Here is a 20,820-nt window from a genome sequence, read left to right on the forward strand (position 1 = left end):
GAGGCGAGGAAGTGAGGCTTGTAAGCACTTTTTTCCTGGTCTCAGTTTGTCACTTGCCATCATAACCGGGGTGTCCGTTTAGACTTTGGACTCACTGAAGCAATTCTACTGGCGAGATACTTGAGAGAGGAGAGGGGTGATTTCAGGCCAACCTGGTTAGGAGATTCTTTCCACCTCCGGGCCGGCCTCTGGCAAAAGGGTCCATATCAAAGAGACTGAACGACAAAGACCATAAGGTGTGCCCACTGTGTCTTTCAGACGGAAGTAGAAATTGACGTCCTGGTAACGTAGAAAACCCATCTGGTCACTGAAGTGGCCTTTAAGGTCCACCCAGTTACACAAATAACTGACACACCATCTGCCTAAGTAGCTGAAGGACAACCATATCACCAGCTCTGAAGTATACAAAGTAATGAAAGGAAGGTTGTTTTAATGGGTTTGAAGTTTTCCCTATTAATTATTTTCTAATTTTGGACTTGGACTAATGGGAGAAGGAGCTCACTCAGATGGGGAGCTATAGTGGGAAGAATTCAATGTAGGATTTCAAATGTGCTAAGAGGGTTAGTTCTCAGGTGGACAAAATTAGAAGTTGCTTACATGCTATTGAGGTAAAATTGGTCAAACTGAATCTGCAGAAGTCTCCATAGAGCAATCATGTAATCTTCAACTCTTACTGACCACTGAGCTGGTTTTGTTAGCACCATCTAAGTTCTAATATTGTAGATTGGACTTTTGTAGGCTTCAATAATAACAGAGTAGAAACAGAATAATTCACATTTTCAGCATTTGTACTTTCCTTGCTATAATCCTATAAGAAACTGTAGACATTATTATCCTCATTTTACAGATGAAGAAACTAAGGTTCTGAAAATTCTAACAACTAGTCCACAGATCATAGCTTTAAAAAAAATCCATGGTAGGATTCAAAGGTAGATTTCACTTATAGTACTTTACAGGCTATATGATTCTATTTCTTTGTTTTAGGCAATGTACTTTGTCATGTGATATTGGGCATTATGGTTTTCTAGGTTGACATCTCAGTCCTCTGCTAGGCAATAAGCTTCTCTATTGCAACAGCAATAAAAACACCTCTTCTCTCTCAAATATTTCAACTAGGACAATGCCTTTACAGAATATATTATAGGAATAGCTAGGCAGCAAAGTGGATGGAGCACCAGGCCTGGAGTCAGCAAGACTTGAGTTCAATCTAACCTCAGACACTCTTTAGCTTTGTAACCCTGGTCAAGTCACATACTCTCAATTGTCTAACTCTTGCTGTTCTTCTCTCTTGAAATTGATACTAAGACAGAAAGTAAGTTGTTTGTTTGTTTTAAAGAGTATACATATTGTTGCAGATCAGAACATCACTCAGCTTATAGATCATAATCAAATCTAATAGAAAAGGGGAATATCTCAGAAAATGTCAAGATTCTGTAGAATTGGGGAATTCAGTCTTCTAGAGTGAAAAGGTGGGGTACCAATTTCTTGTTGAAAAAAAGAATTATTGATTAGAAAATGCAAATTAAAACAACACCAAGGTACCACCTCACAGTGAAAACATTGTTGGTGGAGTTGTGAACTGATTCAATTATTCTGGAAAGTAATTTGGATTTCTGGACAAAGGGCTATAAAACTAGGCATGCCTTTGGGTCTAGCAATACCACTACTAGGTCTATATCCCAAAGTGATAAAAAAGAGATTTTTAAAAAAGGAAAATGATCTAAAGGTATAAAAAATATTTGTAAAAGCTCTTTTTGTGGTAACAAGGCCTTGGAAAATAAGGGGAGACATGTCATTTGAGGAATGGCTAAACAAGTTGTGACATATGACTATAACAAGAAATGATGAGCAGGATGCTCTCAGAAAAGCCTGGAAAGACTTACATGCACTTATGCAAAGTGAAGTGAGCAGAAGCAGAAGAACATTATACATAGTAACAGCAATATTGCATGATGATCAACTCTGTTTGTCTTAGATATTCTCAGCCGTATAATAATCCAAACAATTTTGAAGGGCTTATGATAAAAAAAAAAATGCTATCTACTTCCAGAGAAAAAAGTGATGGAGTCTGAATACAGATTGAAGCTTACTTTTTTAAACTTTATTTTCATGAGGGTTTTTTGTTTGTTTGTTTGTTTTGGGTTTGTGATTTCTTTCACTAATGTGATTTTTTTCACTTAGTACCAATGTGGTAGTTTTTTTGCAAGACTACACATGTATAATCTATATCAAATAGCTTGGCTTCTGAATGAAGAGTGGAGGAAGGGAGAGAATTTGGAACTCCTAAGAACTTTCTCATTATTAGGGCAGTAAGAAAGGCATTGGAGTAAGGTGATTATATATGGGCAAGAAAGAGGGGTGCACTAACTAGGATAAGGAGGAAAGGAGAGGAAGAATGGGAAAAATTAATTCATATGAAAGAATCAGGCAAGAAAAAGTTTTTATAGTGGAAGGGAAATGAAGTGGTAGACAATGCTTAACTCATTCTCACCTGAATAGGTTGGGGGGGCGGGGATAATCTCTCAACTGGATATAGAAATCTATCTAGCCCTGGAAGGAAAGAGGAGTGGGAATGCACAAAAGAAAGGGGCTTGGTAATTAAGAGGGGACATTTAAAGGAAAGCAGTAGTCAAAAGCAAAATAGATTTTAGGGGAGTTACTGGACAAAAAGAGAGAAATGGGGATAGACAGAATAAAATAGAATAGAGGAAATGAAACACAGTAATCATAACTATGAATATGAATAGAATGAATTCACCCATAAAATAGAATTAGATAACAAAATAGATCTGATTTGAGAATACAATACATTATTTATAAGAAAAACACTTGAAACTGAGAGATACAATTAAAATAAGAGACTAGAACAGAATATATTATGCTTCAGCTGAAGTAAAAATTTAAAAAGCAGAATTAGCAGTCATGATCTCAGACAAATCAAAAGCAATAATTGGTCTGATTAAAAGAGATTAGTAGGAAAATTATACCTTACTAAAACGCACCAATTGATGGTGAAGTAATATCAATATTAATCATAGACTTTTGAAAGTCCCTTGGTCAGTAAGGAGATCAAAAGAGTCAATACTTAAAGAAATTAATTCAGACTATTCATTAGAAGATTTACTGAAGCCAAAGTTTAAATACTATGGTGACATAATGAGAAGAGAGAATTCATTGAAAAAAGACCCTGATGTTAGGAAAGACTGAAGGCAAAGGGTGAAGGAAAGGCCAGAGTTTGAGACTGCTAGATAGTGTGATGGAAATAATAAATATGAACTTGGACAGACTTTGAAAGGACCTGGAATCCTATGGTCCGTGAGTTCATAGAGTTGGTCACGACAAAACAACAAAATGCACCAAATGGCTTAGCATCCAAACTCTTAAAGGACAAATTAAATGAGGAAACAGGAAGCAAAACTATACTGTGGTGTAATGTTGTGGAAGAGAGAAAATGGAAAAGGCTGCAACAGAGCTGGAGAAGAAGTTGGGGCTGCTGAGCTGTCACTCAAGGAGAACATTCTAATTGTAATGTAATGGAATGAATGTAATGAAAAGACTGTTGAGAAAGGAGGGGACAAACTGAAATCTTGCTCTCTTTGCCTTGGAGCAGGAAGGAGGAGGGGTCTCTTGGCTTGGGGTCAGAAAGAAAGAAGGACAAAAGTCCAGCTTTCTCTGATTTCTCTGCTGTGCTATAGTGACTGAATTTCAAGACCTGTTAATCCAATCTGAACTATTTTCCACCATCCTCCAACCTAGGAATTGTTCTAGTGTTAGGGAAACCCCAAACCCTCTTTCCATTTTCTTATCTTTCCCTTTCTCCCTAATAAACCCCTTACTTAATCTTAGAGAAGAGAAAGAAGTGATTTATTTGATATACCATAATACTCACTCTGGGTTGACTTAGAAAAACCAACCAAAGAAGCAATTGGAAGGGAAGGGAGAAGGGAGGAGGAGGAGGAACAAGGAGGGAGGGAAACGAGGGAGGGTAAAGGGAGGAAGGGAGGAAGGGAGGAGATTAGCAGATCTGATCTTTAGTTAGCATTTATCATTCGAATAATCCCTTATTACAGTGGGCAGAGCTAAAATGGTGGATTAAGGCAGGAATTTCACAAGTTCTCCCAAATTCACCTCCAAATAACTCTTATAAACTGCCTCAACAATTAGAAATATGTGCAAAAGGCTAGAAAAAACATGCATATTTGACCCAGCAATACCACTTCTAGACCTATATCCCAAAGAGATTTTTTAAAAAGGGGAAAGAACCTATTTGTAAAAAAAATATTTATAGCAGTTCTTTTTGAAGTAGCAAAGAATTGGAAAGTGAGGAGATATCCATTAATTGGGGACTGTCTGAACAAGTTGTAGATAAGATTATAATGGAATTCTATCATACTTTAAGAAATTGATAAGTAGGATGATGTAAAAAAAAAACTTGGAAAGACCTATATGATCTGATACAAAATGAAGAGAGAAGAACTAGGAGAAGAACATCATACACAGTAACAGCAATATTGTATGATGAATAATTGTGAATGGCTCAGCTATTCTCAACAATACAGTGATCTAAGACAATCTTAAAGGCTCGTTATGAAAAATACCTTGTGCCTCAAGAAAAGGAATGGATGGAGACTAAATGAAGACCAAAACATACTATGTTTCACTTTCTTTCTTCATTTTTTTTGTTTGCTTTTTTTTTGGTACAAATTCTCCTCCACAAAATGACTAATATGCAAAAAATGTTTTACATGATTGCACATGTAAAATCTATACCAGAGTGTTAATTGTCTCAGGGATGAGAGGGCGGGAGAGAATTCAAAACTCAACATTTTAAAAAGAAGAAAAATGTATATTCTTTTCTAGTCCCTTTCAATTTTCTCCAGAGATCAATAATATCTAACTTTCCAAAATTCTGTTCTTTAATTTCTAATCCAGAATTTCTTTCTTTCTTTCTTTCTTTCTTTCTTTTTGTTTAACATATGCCCTAATACATGACAGCTTTCCTGCTGTCTTGGTTTGCAACACTATTTCAGCCTGTCTTTTGTTGGTTCTGCCACTGCAGAATTCATTTTGAGGTGCTTTCTTTTCTTTAGTGATTGTTTGGAAGTGGGTTTGAGGGAGCTAAGAGCACTCTTTCCTTACTCTGCTATCTTAGCTCAACCTTCCCTTCTTTAAACTAGATTCTAAATCCAACCAAAAAATATTCAAGAAGGAAATTAATAAATTTTTAGAAAAGTTAGATATGATAGACTTCTGGAGAAAATGGAATGAGAATAGAAAGGAATATACCTTTTTTTTTTCAGCAGCATATGGCACTTGCATAAAAATTGATCCTGTGATGGGCCATAGAAGTCTTACAAGCAGAAATATCAAATGCATCCCTTTTTAGATCATAATGCAATAAAAAATTACTTCAATAAAAGGCCAAGAAATTACAAATTGAAAATTAATTGGAAAATAATAATCTAATTCTAAAGAATGAGTAGATCAAAGAACAAATCATAGGAAAAATCAATAATTTCATTAAAGAGAAAGATCAGGGGTGAAGCAAGGGTTATTTCCACAATTATTCAATATTGTATTAGAAATATTAGCTATAGCAATGACAGGAAAAATAAATGGAAGGAATAAAAGTAACAAATGAGAAAGCAAAACTATCATATTTTGCTGATGATATTAGGGTAGAGAACCATAAAGGCTCAGCTAAAAAAAACTAGTTTAAATAACTAACAACTTTAGCAAAGTTGTAGGATATAAAATAAATTCACATAAATCATCAGCATTTCTATATACTACCTACAAGATTCAGTAGAAAGAAAAAGCAAGAGAAAATCCACTTAAAATAAATACAGAGGGGGCAGCTGGGTGGTTCAGTGGTTGAGAGCCAGGCCTAGAGACAGGAGGTCCCAGGTTCAAACCTGGCCTCAGATACTTCCTAGCCTTGTGACCCTGGGCAAGTCACTTAATCACCATTGCCTAGCCCTTACCACTCTTTTGCCTTGAAACCAATACATGGTATTGATTCTAAGGGGGAAGGTAAGGGATTTTTATAAATAAAATAAAATAAAATAAAAGCAGACATTATAAAATATTTGTAAGTCTACCTGCCAAGACAAGGATAAAGACAATATAATTATAAAACATTTTTCACACAAATTAAGTCAGATCTAAACCATGGTAGAAATATTCATTGCTCATGGGTAGACTAAGTCAATATAATAAAAAATGACAATTCTACCCAAATTAACACTTATTCAATGCTATGCCTATAAAATTGTTTATGTTATTACATATTCATAATGTGTTATATAAATTATTATATATTATGTTATATTTCATTATATATAAAATAATTATTTTACAGAGGTAGAAAAATAACAATAAAATTCATCTGGAATAACAAAAGGACAAGAATATCAAGAGAATTAATGGAAAAAATGTGAAGGAAGATGGCCTAGCATTACCAGATTTTAAATTATATTACAAAGCAGTACTTATCAAAATAAGCTGGTACTGGCTAGAAAATAGAATGGTGGATCAATGGAATATAGATTAGATATGCACTACAAAATGACCATAGTAACCTAAAGTTAGACAAACCCAAAGATCTAAGTTTTTGTGGTAAGAACTCACTATTTTACAAAAATTGGGGGGGAAACTGCAAATCATTTTGGAAGAAACTAGATATAGACATTCACATCTCGCATGGTATGCAAAGATAAGGTTGAAATGGTGCAGAAAGCTATCAAAGCATAAGCAATTTAGGGAAGCATGGAAATTTTTACCTAGTAGACCTAAGGGAAGAGTTTATGACCAAGCAAGAGTTAGAGAGAATCAAAATCCACTTCTGTGAAACAGGGGTATATGATCTATGACTACTTCCAAGAATGTAGCTGTTCCAGCTCAGTAGGCTATGACCTCGATTGAACTCTGCTGATACTAACCTCAAGAAGCCATAAATCCAACAATCTTTTAATAACAAAAGCATTACCATATCACTGATATGGTAGTCAGATAACTCTAAAGCTTTGTGTATCAAAGGGAACATTGTAATATATAGTAAAATTAAAGTAATAGTTTTATAAAATAAGATAAGAAATTCCTGAATAGGAAGTCCCTGAACCATGCTAGGAAAGTGACCTGAATAAGTAATATTCAGGGGCCTTTGCCCTTCCTGGTTAATAATGAAAACCACATTTATAAAGTTCATTACAACAACCTATGTGGGAGGCAATGCCAGCATGAGTCTTTTGTTTACAACCTTATTTTCTGTCTTAGTAACAACTCTAAGACAGAAGGGCAAGGGCTAGACAAATAGGATTAAGTGACTTGCCCAGAGTCACACAACTAGGAATTATTTGAGGGCAGAATGAACCTAGGTCTTGTTGACTCCAGGTCTGGCATTCTATCTACTGTGTCACCTAGCTGCCCCATGTACGTATGAGTATTAGATTATCATTTTATGGATGAGGAGAGTAAGGCTCAGAAAGACTAAATGACTTCCCCATCATCATAGTCATCAGTAATTCTTACAAACAGAAGGTGAATACAGTCCTTCAGACTTCAAGTTCATTATACTTTTTGTTAAGTTTTTCCTACTGGTCCCCTCTACCTAGACAGCTATGTATGGATTTTTTGTAAGCCAATGGAATAGATGCATGAATGGCAAGGATTGATGGGTATGGAAATTTTAGAGAAAAGTCTACCCATTTGGGTAACTCTGGTTGCCCCTCCAGTCCTACAGTGACTCCTTATCATTTACTTCTGGGATAAGAAGTGGATAGTGTCCTAGAAACCAGCAACTTAGATACTATACATATTTGTTTAAGTCTTTGTGTTGACTAACTCATTTGAGACCCTCTAGAATATGATTAATAAAGTGCTTGCCAATTTTTCTCATCAACATGTCATGTCCTAATTATTTAAAATTTTAACTCATTTTCATAAAGCAAATATAACACTTGGCATCCACCCTCACAAATGGGCCATAGAAGAGTCATTCCAATTTCTTTTTCTTTTTGGAATAATATTTGATTTATTTCTCCAATTAACACATAAAAATAATTTTAACATTTGAAAATCATTTTTAGTTCCAAATTCACTCTTTCCATCTTACCTTCTCCACCTTCTCTGAGATAGCAAGTAATATGACATAAATTTTACATGTACAAACATTTTTCATTAATCATTTTGTGAGAGATCTTGAACAAAAGAAAAGAGGAAAGAAAGCGAAATATAGTATATTTTGGTCTGTAATCAGACTCCATCAGTTCTTTCTCTGGAGGCAGTTTTTGTTGTTTTTTTTTCATAACAAGCCTTTTGTGATCCATTGGAGCTTTATAGAAAGGGGTTGAGGTAATAAAGCTCTCCACTCCCCAAAATATCTTGTATTAGGATGTGAATGACTCTAGGGGCCACAACAAAAGCTAGATGAAGACAGCAGGGTTCACAGCCTCACATATATCATACATAACTACCACTGACTTTTGTACATTTTACCTAGCACAAACCTCACCACTGTCCCTACATAAACAAGAAAATATCTCACTATTTTAACAAGTATTCTCTTGGGTTCTTCCATGGGTTTTTTTTTTTTAATATATAGATCCTCTAAATGTATCTTCACCAAAGACGAAAAGCCTTTCTGGAAATCATAGTCAATCTGAAGGAATTATGAATATACAAAACATACAAATAGACCACATGGAATCAGGTTCTACTAGCAGGAGTTAAGATCCTGAATAATTTTTTAGGGACAGAAAATATTTATGAAAGGTAGGGTTTTCTCAAGTCTAATGAAATCTCTCATCCAATTGTTGAAAATGTGAGTTTTGCCCAAGTTCTATGCTAAGGAGGAATAGTGAGTAAATTCTTTTCATTTTCTATGTAATCCCTTCCAGCTGGTGCTGTATATTGGAGATTTTGAACCTTTGACTTCATTCCCCAGAAGTCCTTAGTATTTTCCAAAATTCCCTATAATCTCTCCTATAATTCCACATTGGCAAGATCTCTTTATTGGTATTTAACTGGCAGTACCACTCCTCCCATGCCCTTTTTGGCTTGCAATCAGCAGTAATGGTGGTAAGGTGGAAATTTTTTTAAATGGCTAACCAGTCATAGGCACATGGGTTTTACTTTATATCCTCTTTATTCCTTGATTTCTAATGATCGTTTAATAAACCTCCAAAATATAATATTTTTATTATTAGAGATTAAATTTTAATTTTTACAGTGCCAAGACCTTTAAAATTACCCTGTACCTCTGACAAATCACAAGGAGTCTCCTAGCAACTCTGGAGGAGCAGAGTAGAGCTAACAACCTTTGCTCACTACTCTGTTTTCTGGTTAGTCTCCCCTTTACACCACCACCTACCATCCCTGGACAAATAAATGCATGAAATATGCAAGCCAGAACATTACACAACATCTATACTGTTGCATGGCACATGTAAAAGAATCAAATTCATTTGTTCCTGGTGGCAAGGATTGTCAAAATAATGAAATACACTTTACCCTTTGAAGCTCACTTTTCAAGTAGCCTGCCGTTTCTTCTTATGCATTTGCTTGGCAAGACTTGGAAGAGGCTCAGCACATGCTAGCTAGCAACCATATCTGAAAAAGGGAATCCAGATGAACCTTTGTATGTTGTCTAAAGCCCATAAGGACCTGTTTACAGTGAGATATCTGTGACAGCCATTTTCTGAGTTCTAACAATGGAGCCTTTGTTCTGCCGGTTTACCATAGCTCTTCTTGCTCCTTTCTCCATGTTTGCTAAATTTCTATAGCTTCTGGGGAAAGAGTTTGGCTCTGAGTAGGCAGAATCAAGAGATGTATTTTAGTTTTTTTCAGATTGATGATAGAAGGTAGTAGCATGAGTACTACTAATAAACTCCTTGTAGACAGGAACAATTTGTTTTTACCCTTGCATTCCAAAGATCTAGCCTAGTACCTAACCCATAGTAGTGTAAAAAGGAATTCTTTAGTTTCTTTAATTTAATGGGGGACCTGGAGGTCCTCTTACCAAAGAGATGTGTAGGAGTTAGTTAGCCTACAAGGATAGGAAGTAGAAACCAGGGAGCCTTCTGCTGAGTGAGCATCAGTTGCAGGTGGTCAGTTGCTGACAGTTGGGAATGAGTTGCTGAGAGTCAAGGCTGGCAGTGGTGGGGAAGGTGGCTGCTGGACATGAGTTGGTCATTGGGGGTTGGTTGCTGGAATATAAACGCAGGCCTGAGTTTACTGAATGGGCTTTGGGCTTTAGCCTTTAGAGGGCTTTTGCTTCTGGCATCTCTATACAGCAGGAGGTCTGTCTCTGAGGCAAGGATCTGCAGTCAATTGGCTACTAAGTTTGGGCTGCTATAGAAAACTGAATGAAGGAGTGAGTGAGTGGTAGTTGTCTATTATTTTAGGGAGTTAGGGAATTAGTGAATCATTTATAGATAGTGTAGGTTAGTTAGGCCTGGTGTTTGCCAGGCAAGAAGAAGCTGTCCTCAGAAGACAGAGGTAGTTATTAGGAATTTTAAGTAGTATTAGGAATATTAGGTATATTTATAGGGTATAAGATTAGTAATCTCTCTTTCCTCTTTTCTCTCTTTCCCTCCTTTACTATATTCTTTTACTGTCTCTATTTTAATTAAACTAAATTGTTAATTGTTAAAAGCTGCTAGAAGTTTTCTTTTCTCTGGCTAAAAGGGATATTAATTTACAACTCTACTATATTCTCATTAAAACTTAAACTATTAAAAGCTGCTTTCTTATTTTGTCAAAACCCCTATTTTAACCCTTACAGTAGGCACTAGATAAAAGCTGGTTATGTTTATTTAAATTGAAGCAATCAAGAAAGGATAAACGCTAGAGGAACACACATAGAAGAGAATATAACATATTCATTTGGTTTTTGTGGTTAAAATTTTAGTCAAAGGCAACCCAGGAGGCTCCAACAAGTTTGCCCAGTAGAAGTGAGGGGAGCCTATAGGAAGACACTGAACCATAACCAAGGTCAAATTAATGTGTGCTATGCCATCATATTAATTAATGTGTGGAATGGAGCATTTAAAAACAGGAGGTATTATGCCAACTTCTGATGATGGCAGCATTTCTTAAGAGTGGACATATCACAAGGCTCTGTCTGGGCTCCTATTCTTTTCTTTTTCGATATTTTTCCCCAGTGATTGCATCAGCTCTCGTTGGTTCAAATATCATATTTATGCAGATAATAATCCTAATAGCTCTTCTAATCTTCAGTCCTATATTACCAACTGTCAGCTGAATGTCACATCTCAACATCTCATATTCAACATGTTCAAAACAGAAGTCATTATATTTTCCCTCAAACCCATCAAACCAAACTTCAATGTGGGAGTAGTATCACCATCCTTCTAGTCACCCAGATTCAAGACCTTGAAGTCTCTCCCTCCTTTAACCCACACATCCAATCTTTTACCCACATTTTCAATTTTACCTCCATGACACCTCTCACATATACCTTCTCTTCACCCCTTATCCTAGTTTGGGCTTTTATCACCTCTTTCCTGGAACATTACAATAGACTTCTAATTGTTCTACGACCAGGTTTTTCCTTATCCAATCCAACTTTTACATGGCTGCTAAATTGGGCTTCTAAAAACACAGATTTGACTATTCCACTAACTCAAAGAAAAATTGAGTAGAGGGGTTTGAAAAAAAAAAAGACTACAACCTCCCCAACTCAAAAATCTCCAAAGTCTGCCCACTGCCCTTTGGATAAACTACAAAATCCTCATCCTGTCATTTAAAGTCCTCCACAATCTGGCTTCTAATGGATTGGTTTTACTTTTTTATATTACTTCCCTTCAAACACTCTATTCCAGTTACACTGACTGGCTAGTATCATCCACAATAGCTATTCTACATACATGAAATTCCATTAATTTCCTGTGTCCCTTCTCTCAAGTGTTTCTTAACTTCTTACCTCCACCTCTGGAGAACTCTCATCCCCATTCAAGGCACAGTTCAAGTGCCATATCCTACCCCAAAAAAAATCTTTCTAGATTCTTCCATTTATTAGCCTTTTCTCTTTTTTAGATTATGTTACTTTGTATTTACTCTGTTGTATTTCCTTGTGTACACGTAATAACCTCTCTGCAAAAATGTAAGCTCTTTAAGTACACAGATTCTTTCATTTTGTCTTTGTGTCTTGTTTGATGTCTTACACAGAGGAGGCATATAATTATTAGTTATTATAGGAATTAATTTGCTAATGAAGAGAGAAAGGCCCCAGGGATTTGGGTGAGAATATGTATTATTTGGGAACCTTGAATATCTTTCCTTACATGAACATTTCTCTGTATATTTATGCTGGTAAACTGACTCTTCAAAGGCAGCCAAGGGGAACTTTATGTAACTTTTGTTTATCCTAGTCCTGGGCATGTTGAAGGCTGAGACTGTGCTTAGAACTTAGAGGATGGTTAGGGAATACAGTACACTTTTTAATATAGATGAATCTGTGATCATAGGATTTTCCTAAGATTATTGTTCACATTTGTATATTAAGTAAGTGAGAATCTGCTCCTCCATTAACCATAGGATGTGTTTGAGAACCCAAAAATAACATGGTCAAGCTATAGGCAAAGGATAAGCTCTAAGAGTGACCCAAATTCTCCAAAATAGAGCAGTGACTTTCAGGCACAAGAATAAAAGCATCATGAATGACTATTGGGGAGATAAAGGTTAGTTGAGTAGAAATCAAGAACTTAAGTTATCTATAATATGGTGATGCCAAAAATATTTTTTAAAGAGAAAGGTAATTGAAACATTTTTAAAAGTGCACAGAAGAGTTCAGAAGGATGTTTAAAAGGAAACACGGATAAGCAGGACAATTTTGAGGTAATAAGTTACATTTATTAAATGTATTTATTCAAAATTAAGTGGTATGATATAGTAATATCTAATAATTCTTTGATGGCTACTTTTTATGTGAAATGTCCATTTTTCATATTTATTAAGTTCAGAATAATAATTTCAGGTTAAAAAAAGGAAAAATCAAGGTTTTGATAACAAGAAATATTTTTTTAAATTAAAGAATATCAAAGTTGTGATGAATGGAATGGGTATAGCATTTTGGTAAATAGAAAATTTGAAATTAAGTAGCTGTTGTGAAAAAGGATACTAAGGGAAATACTAGTTGAAGTGGAAAGGCAAAAGTTATAGCAGAAGCAAGCTTAGGACAACCATTATGCAATGAGAAACAATAGTAAAAGAAGAAACAGGGAAGACTAGAGAGTGGTTTAAGCCTATAAACCCAGAAGCACAGAGTAGTGGGTATAGATAAGACAATAATATGATGAAGAAACAAAGGACCACATTGATGGAAGAGTGAGACACATAGGGAGACAAAGAGAATTAGACGTACATGAACATAAAGAACCGAAAGAGATGCAGAGAGATCCAAGAAAATAGTATATCATCAGTGACCAATAAGTCTCCATTTTTAGAGGACAAAGCCACAGAAAAAGAGATTTAAAATGTAATAAAGGGAGTTTAGTTTGGCTATAAGGGGGAAAGTTAGTAACAAACTGTGAAGTAGAGTTATTTGGTCTGGTTTGTTCTGAATTAAGTATTTGAAGGATGGAGATACTTCTTTGAAATAACTAGTAAGTGAGGTGCCCTCTAGAGAAAAATTGTGAAATTGAAGGACTAATCTTACCCTGGCTTTTCTCCATTTTCCTTCTCATACTTTGGATCCTTTTGCTTTCTCTTCTGCCAGATAATAAAACCTATCATGGATGACATCAATAAAATTGTTTTTCTGCTGAATTGTGGTTTTGTAAGCTAATTGATTCAGGTCAGTTACATATTGGAATGAAGGAAATGCTGGCATTTTTTCTGAACTTTAGTCAAGGCTCATTTACAAGTTGATTTGTCTCTATTAACTGTTAAAAAAAAGTTTACCATTTACACACCTGAATATATAAGGGACCTTTAAGAAGGAGTCTAAAACTTTCATCTTTGAAGAGGAAAGAAATAAGTACTGAAGGTAAGAACTTTCTCTTTAATCAACAGAAATCTGGACACAAGCCTGCTTGTAATTCTCTCAGTGGCTGATCCTGTGACACTACTTTATAAGATGAACAATGCTAAAACTAGATCTTTTCAGGATTTTTAGTAACTAAGTCTCTTTAATCCAAGCTGAATTCTATTTAATGCCAAATTCAGTGCTATATGAAATTGTGTTATAATGAGTTTCCTGAGTCATTTCAATCAACTAAATTCAACAAACATTTATTATTAAGCTTCTGTTAGGCACTGTGATAGACCTTGGGCATACAGGGAAAAAAAACCATAAGTTCCTGCTCACAAAAAGCTTATATTTGTGAGTTTATTTTGTTTTTTCATCATCATGATTGATGCATCAAATTTTAATTTTACTCCAAATTTTTATAAACTCTAAACTACACAAAATGAGTGTATATAACTATATCCACATACTGATTATATACTGATACATACAATATATTATTTATATATAATTATACAATAATATATTATAATGTTATAAAAGGAAAATATAATGAATTAAAGTATATAACACATGATATGTAATATATGAGACATTGTCTAAATCTTTGAATAGTTAAAAAGTTTGCATATATGAGATAATTTTTTTAAACCCAATACTGTGTATTGGCTCCAAGGCAGAAGAGTGGTAAGGGCTAGGCAGTGGAGTCAAATTTGAACCTAGGACCTCTCATTTCTAGGCCTGACTCTCAATCCACTGAGCTACCCAGCTGCCCACATGAGATCATTTTTTAAACAGTATCTGATTTTATCAGTGTGGAGAGCAGTATAGTAAGCACTAGGGATACAAAAAGAGACAAAAGGTATTCCCTATCTTCAAAGATCCTTAGAAAGATGAATGACTTGCCCAGGATTACATAACTGATATGTGTCAGAAGCAGGACTTGATCCCAGATTATGCTGATTCTAATGCTGACCCTAGCCACTATATCATACTGACCCTACTTTCAAGATATGATCACATAACACATGTATAACTCAGTGGAATTGCTTGTCTGTTCTGGGATGGTAGAGGGAAGGGGGAAAGGAGAGAACATGAATCATGTAAGCATGGAAAAATATTTTTAAATTAATTAATTAATTTTTTTAAAAAGATATAATCGATTCTATGACTATGGTCAAGTCATTTGAGTTCTCTAAGTTTTAGCTTCCTAGATTTGAAACTTACAGCATTGTTTCTCATTTATATGACCTTCAATAAGTTAGAGAAGCTATTTTCTGTCATTTTCTAAGTGAATATGACCCTAAGTAAATGTCAGTCTACTCTGCAGAATGAGGAAAACTCACTATTACCTTAACTGGCCTTGCTTTCCCCAATATCTGACCCTCTGGTGGCCTCCTACTCCCCTAGCCTACCTTGCTTATTAATAAAAGTAACTTCTTTCTTAAAGAGTAAAGACATCATATTCACTCAATCACATCTTTTATTGATCACATTTTTAGTTTGCCAGCAATTGCTACATATTTATCAGTCATTTTTAAAAATCAATTTCCCCTCTCTAGTTGGGAATGTGCTACATGGAGAAGGGGAGGATTAAAACAATTTTCTTTACTGTTAGTACAACTCAAACATCACTGATCCCCCAAAAAGCAATTGACAATAACATTAAAAAATTTTGATCAGAAATATTTTACACATTCTAAGAGGCTAGTTGTCCAAATAAATATGCAAGTCCAATTGTCTACTCTCTGGGATTTTTATTTCTGACCCTACAAAACATTGAGAAGAAACCTTTTATGGCTGAATTATCCCCTGGTTTTAGAAAAAACCTGGATGAGAAATGTTTTGTTCAGTTTTTTCCTGCTTCTATGTATTGTATTTGTTTGAAGGAAATTGGCAGCATTACTACACCAAGTTATGCTGCTAACTAGCCTACTATAAATTTTATAGCATGTCAGAAATAACATTTGCACCCTCAAACAATGAAAGCAGGTCAATGAAACATGCACTATCCAGACTGCCTTGAAAGAAATCAAAGCAATTCTGAAATAGATATGCCATAAGAACTGTAAAGATAACAGTTCTAGCAATTTCCACTTTATCTGAGATAGATAATTTCATCGGAAACAGGACTTGGAATTTAAAAGGATCTTAGAGATTATCATGCCTAGACATAAGGAACAAAGGCAGGACTGGAAACTGCATCTCCTACCCCAAATCCTATGCACAATTATACCACACTGCCTTTAAAATACAGCTTCTGGTGTATTGTACTCTCCATTTGTTTTTGCAGATATCAAGTGAATGTGAGGAATGATGGAGACAGATGACACAATTGCAATTGTAGGAATTGGCTGCAACTTTCCAGGGGGTGAGTATGGTAGCAATAATGACAAAAGTCAACAATGTTTTTACCTAGCACAATTCTTCTCATTTAATGTCCAGAATCTCATTTCTATTGAGCATTGTAGCCATTGTATTTGAAGGCTGTCCAAGCAGCTATCGCAGCCATATGAAGCCATCCACTAAATGGTAGAAGTGTGGTAATCAGTCTCAGGGGAGGAGGTAGCCATAAGGATGAAACGATAGACCTGTAAGCATAAAGAAAAACAGGTCCAGGTACCTGTTTACCTCTCTGCCTTTTTATATGCCTAACTTGCCTGTACATGAGTCAGAGAATAAGGCTCACATACCCCTGTGGATAGCAGTTCACTGAAGGATGGAGGGGCAGGGGGTTGTGAATGTCTACAGAGGACAGCAATAGAGCTGTTCCATGGATAACTAACCAAATTCTACTTTACCAGAAAGACAGTACCACATACTAGCCCTGACTGCTCTTTTTGTCATGAGGGGCATTAGATAGTATGGACTGGGTATGAAATTTTCCATGGTCCTGAAGTTACAGAAGTTACTTAATAAACAAAACACTCCTTGACTTGCTATGTTGGAAGCAGCTTACACGGTGCAGAGGATAGAGCACTGCTCATGGAGACAGGAAGACCTGAGTTCAAAATCTGCCTCAGATACCCACGAGCTGTATGACTCTGGGAAAATCATTTAACCTCTGTTTATCTCAGTTTCCTAAAGCATAAAATGGCTATAATAATAGCACCTGCCTTTTAAGGTCATAGGGAGGATTAGGTGATATAATATTTGTAAAGTACTTAGTCCAGTCCCTGGAACAAGTAAGTACCATATAAATACTTATCCACTTCTCCCCCTTAATGAAATTTGACAACATAGCTGTAGGACCCTCTTAAAGGAACCATGCATCACTCACTGAATATTTCCTAGGAAGTGGTTGTTTGTTAATAGGCAAGTCATCATGACTGACACTTAAAGTTTTGAGGTTTGCAAAGACTTTTACATAAATTGGGTCACTTGAAATTGACCTAGAGAGGAGGGGAAAATGTCTTGAAACTCTGAATTACCTCAGCTGATCTGCTTCATCTTAACAAAGTCTTAATGGACTCCTCTTCTCTCTTCTTGACCCTGATTACTTAGTAACTACTGTACTATAAAACTAATAGTTATGAAGCAGAGTTGTTTGGTTATGGAATATGACCTAGCAGTTCATATTGAGAATGCCAAGGGAGAGAGCCAATAAACTTTAAGGCTTAAAGATTAACTCATTAACCTATAAAGTCTTTGATGGTCCATTTGAGAGAATAACTCCAGGTTGAATTCCCTCCCTAGACAACTGAGGTAAACACTGCTGTCTTCTTGGGATAGTGTCAGTAAACTACAAACTTCCAAGTATTAATTTTTTTGTGGCTGGGCTTGAATATATTAAATTGGTGGTTGCCAGGGATTTAATTTCTAAATCCCAAAATGAATTACTAAAATAAAATTGGAATTTATTGTAGTTTATTTACAATAGAGAGAAGATATTAAGGAATGAGGAAGATAAAGAAAACTCCAGCTTCCTCTGAGCCAGGTAGAAATTCCAAGGTCCTATTCAGAGAAAAGGAGTCTCAAGACGATGGGCCTTCTTTCTCAGAGGTTCCCACCTCCAGAAAGAAAACTAAGTCAGCCTTTCACTCACCACCGTGATAGTCTAAAAAAGAAAACAGTCTAAAGTCTCCTGCACGAGCTCCTCCAGGGGTCCAGTTCCACAGCCAAGTCCGAGTATCCGTCTTCCAGTATCTTCTCCGAGTGACTCTTCTTCACTCTATCATGAATCTCAAATGCTCGAATCTCCTCTGGTCCAACTCTGAGTCAGAGTTCTTTGATCTATCCACTGGAATCTCCTCAAATCAATCCTTCTGGCCTGTGTGGTCCTCTTTTTAAAGATCTTTTTCTCTTGTGTCACCTCCCCTAAATTTCACATCTACCAATCACAGCAGACACTCCTCTCTAGCACTATCCACTCTTTAGTTCACACCTTCTTTGGTTAGATTATGCCTTTTTTGTTTATACCTTTAGTAGTTAGTTCATACCTTTAGTAGTTAGTTCACACCTTTTTATAGATTAAAGTGGGTAGATCTAAACTCTACTTCAAATACTGAGTTACCACCTTTTGGGGATTAGAATCTAAAACTAGATTGTGGATTACAATTCAATCTTCCCAATAAAGGAAGAGCTAAGTACCTTCATTGTTACAATCAGGAGATAGCTAAATCTAATATTCACACAAGGAAGTTTCATGCCTTTTTCAGATAGTTAGTGTTTTGTGTTATTTGTTCTTTCTTTGGCTTTCACTGCTAAAATAAGCCAAAGCTTCTTCATTATTTATTGATAATAATTTCATACTTAAGTTTTATCTGGATCCTGCAAACCACACAGAACCTGCTATTATAAATAAGACTCTTCAGAATGTCCCCTTCCCAAGTCTTTTTTCCCCATGATTCAGAATGGGAATGGGTTTAATATAATATTCTCACCTCCTTCAAATTATTACTGTACTCTGAGATTCCAAAGCATAATTCCCCAAAAGGAAGGAGTATCCCTAACATACATCAAAGATAAGACTATTTTTCCTATACAAAAAGGGAAAGCTGATAAATCATCTCTAGAGTTTTCACATGGTCCCAATCTGAGGAAATGCCCAATATCACACTAATGTGGACCCATATCTAGAGACCAGATCATAATTTTCTCTCCAGCTATATAGAACATTCTTTAATAAATCTCTTCTGGAAATGTAGGTCTTGTGCATAGGCTTCTTTTTATATAGACTAATTTAGTGCCATATTAAGCCTCCTTACTACAAACTTTATGTTGTCATATAATCTCTCATTTGGAGAGGCATTTCCCACCAAATTAAGAATTGGAATGGAGCAAGAAAAATTCATCAGGGGGGCAGCTGGGTAGCTCAGTGGATTGAGAGCTAGGCCTAGAGACAGGGGGTCCTAGGTTCAAATCTGGCCTCAGACACTTCCCAGCTGTGTGACCCTGGGCAAGTCACTTGACCCCCATTGCCTAGCCCTTACCACTCAACTGCCTTGGAGCCAATACACAGTATTGACTCCAAGACAGAAGGTAAGGGTTGTTTTGTTTTGTTTTTTTTTTAAGAAAAAGATAAAGAAAAAGTCATCAGTCTCCTCTTCATTTTCTTGGAATACAGACCCCTTATTTGAAATGCTACAGTGGTGGCCCAACCTGTAGGGGGAGGTAACTACTACAATATCTGAGTCAGGCAGACAGAAATAAAACAGACAGGCAGGGAACTAGAAGGCAATATCCATAAATCAGGAAGAGGTGTAAGTTAATAAATCCAGATGTGTTCTACCTGCAGAAACTTCTTCCTGATTGCTTCTTTTCAATTCTGTATTCTAATTAACAAACAAGAGATTGTTATTTGAACACTATTTGTTCCTTTAATTACCACAGAGTTAAACTTCAAGGCTGGTTGCTTGCTTGATCTGAATGAATGTTAAAGATGTAATTAGGGCAATTCTCCTTCTCCCACCAGACCCTAGTAGTTAATGATTGCACCTTGCACCGGTGGGCACTGTGAATAACCAACAAACTCTCTATTGCTCTTAGGCTATTCACTACCTTTATCCCTTAAGTGTTAAATAAAGTTTTATTCTTTTGAAAAATGAAAAAAAAAAGCATTCTTAGGTTTGTGGTTTACTGACACCTCCCCAAGAAGACAGCAGTGTTTAACTCAGTAGTCTAGGGAGGGGATTCAAGCTTTATCAAATCAGATTCTTTCAATTCTTGCTCCTCTGCACTGAAAGAAAAATTTCCTTGTCTTCCCTCTTGAGTAGAGTTCAGTGTAATTTAATCAAGTGAGCATGTCATACTGTATTCATATTATATAGGCAGGCAGGTAGTACATTGGCTAGAACGTTAGGTCTAGAGTCTGGAAGAACTAAGTTCAAATACAGTCTCAGACCTTACAAACTTTGTTACTCTAGGCAAGTCACTTCCCATCTATCTTTTTCCTCATCTGCAAAATGAGGATAAAAATAGCATACACCTTTGCAAACCTTAAAGTGCTATATAAATGCTTGCTATTATAATCCTATCAGCCAAGCGTAATTTAACTACAAAAGGTTCTTTCTCAAGTTAATAGGAGCAACAAGAATGAAACTCAACATATAAAACAACTACCTTGGGACCTAGGTGCCAGTTCAAACTAGGCTTTAGGCAATGAGTTTTAGAAATAGTTTAGGTAGAAAGAGAAATCCCATTCAAAATCACCTTAGACAAAATAAAATACCTAGGAATCTACCTCCCAAGACAAACACAGGAACTATATGAACACAACTACAAAACACTCGCCACACAACTAAAACTAGACTTGAACAAATGGAAAAACATTAACTGCTCATGGATAGGACGAGCCAATATAATAAAAATGACCATCCTACCCAAACTTA

General features: G+C 35.8%; 1 protein-coding gene and 1 non-coding gene across 2 annotated transcripts in view; one reads left to right on the top strand and one right to left on the bottom strand.

Annotated features, from left to right (window-relative positions):
* Positions 1-15,867: 15,867 nt before the first annotated feature.
* LOC130454825 (small nucleolar RNA SNORA19) lies at positions 15,868-15,999 on the bottom strand. The gene has a single exon (XR_008912621.1). It is a non-coding gene; the product is annotated as a small nucleolar RNA SNORA19 (small nucleolar RNA).
* A 307-nt stretch (positions 16,000-16,306) lies between these two features.
* The window catches only part of LOC130454735 (mycocerosic acid synthase-like polyketide synthase), a 66,429-nt gene continuing 61,915 nt past the window's right edge, over positions 16,307-20,820 (top strand). Inside the window, exon 1 of the mRNA XM_056800668.1 lies at positions 16,307-16,361. Coding sequence (XP_056656646.1) covers positions 16,307-16,361 — 55 coding nt within the window. The remainder of the gene's footprint in view (positions 16,362-20,820) is intronic.

This window comes from Monodelphis domestica, chromosome 5 (genome assembly GCF_027887165.1).
Source record: "Monodelphis domestica isolate mMonDom1 chromosome 5, mMonDom1.pri, whole genome shotgun sequence".
Lineage (NCBI taxonomy): Eukaryota > Metazoa > Chordata > Mammalia > Didelphimorphia > Didelphidae > Monodelphis > Monodelphis domestica.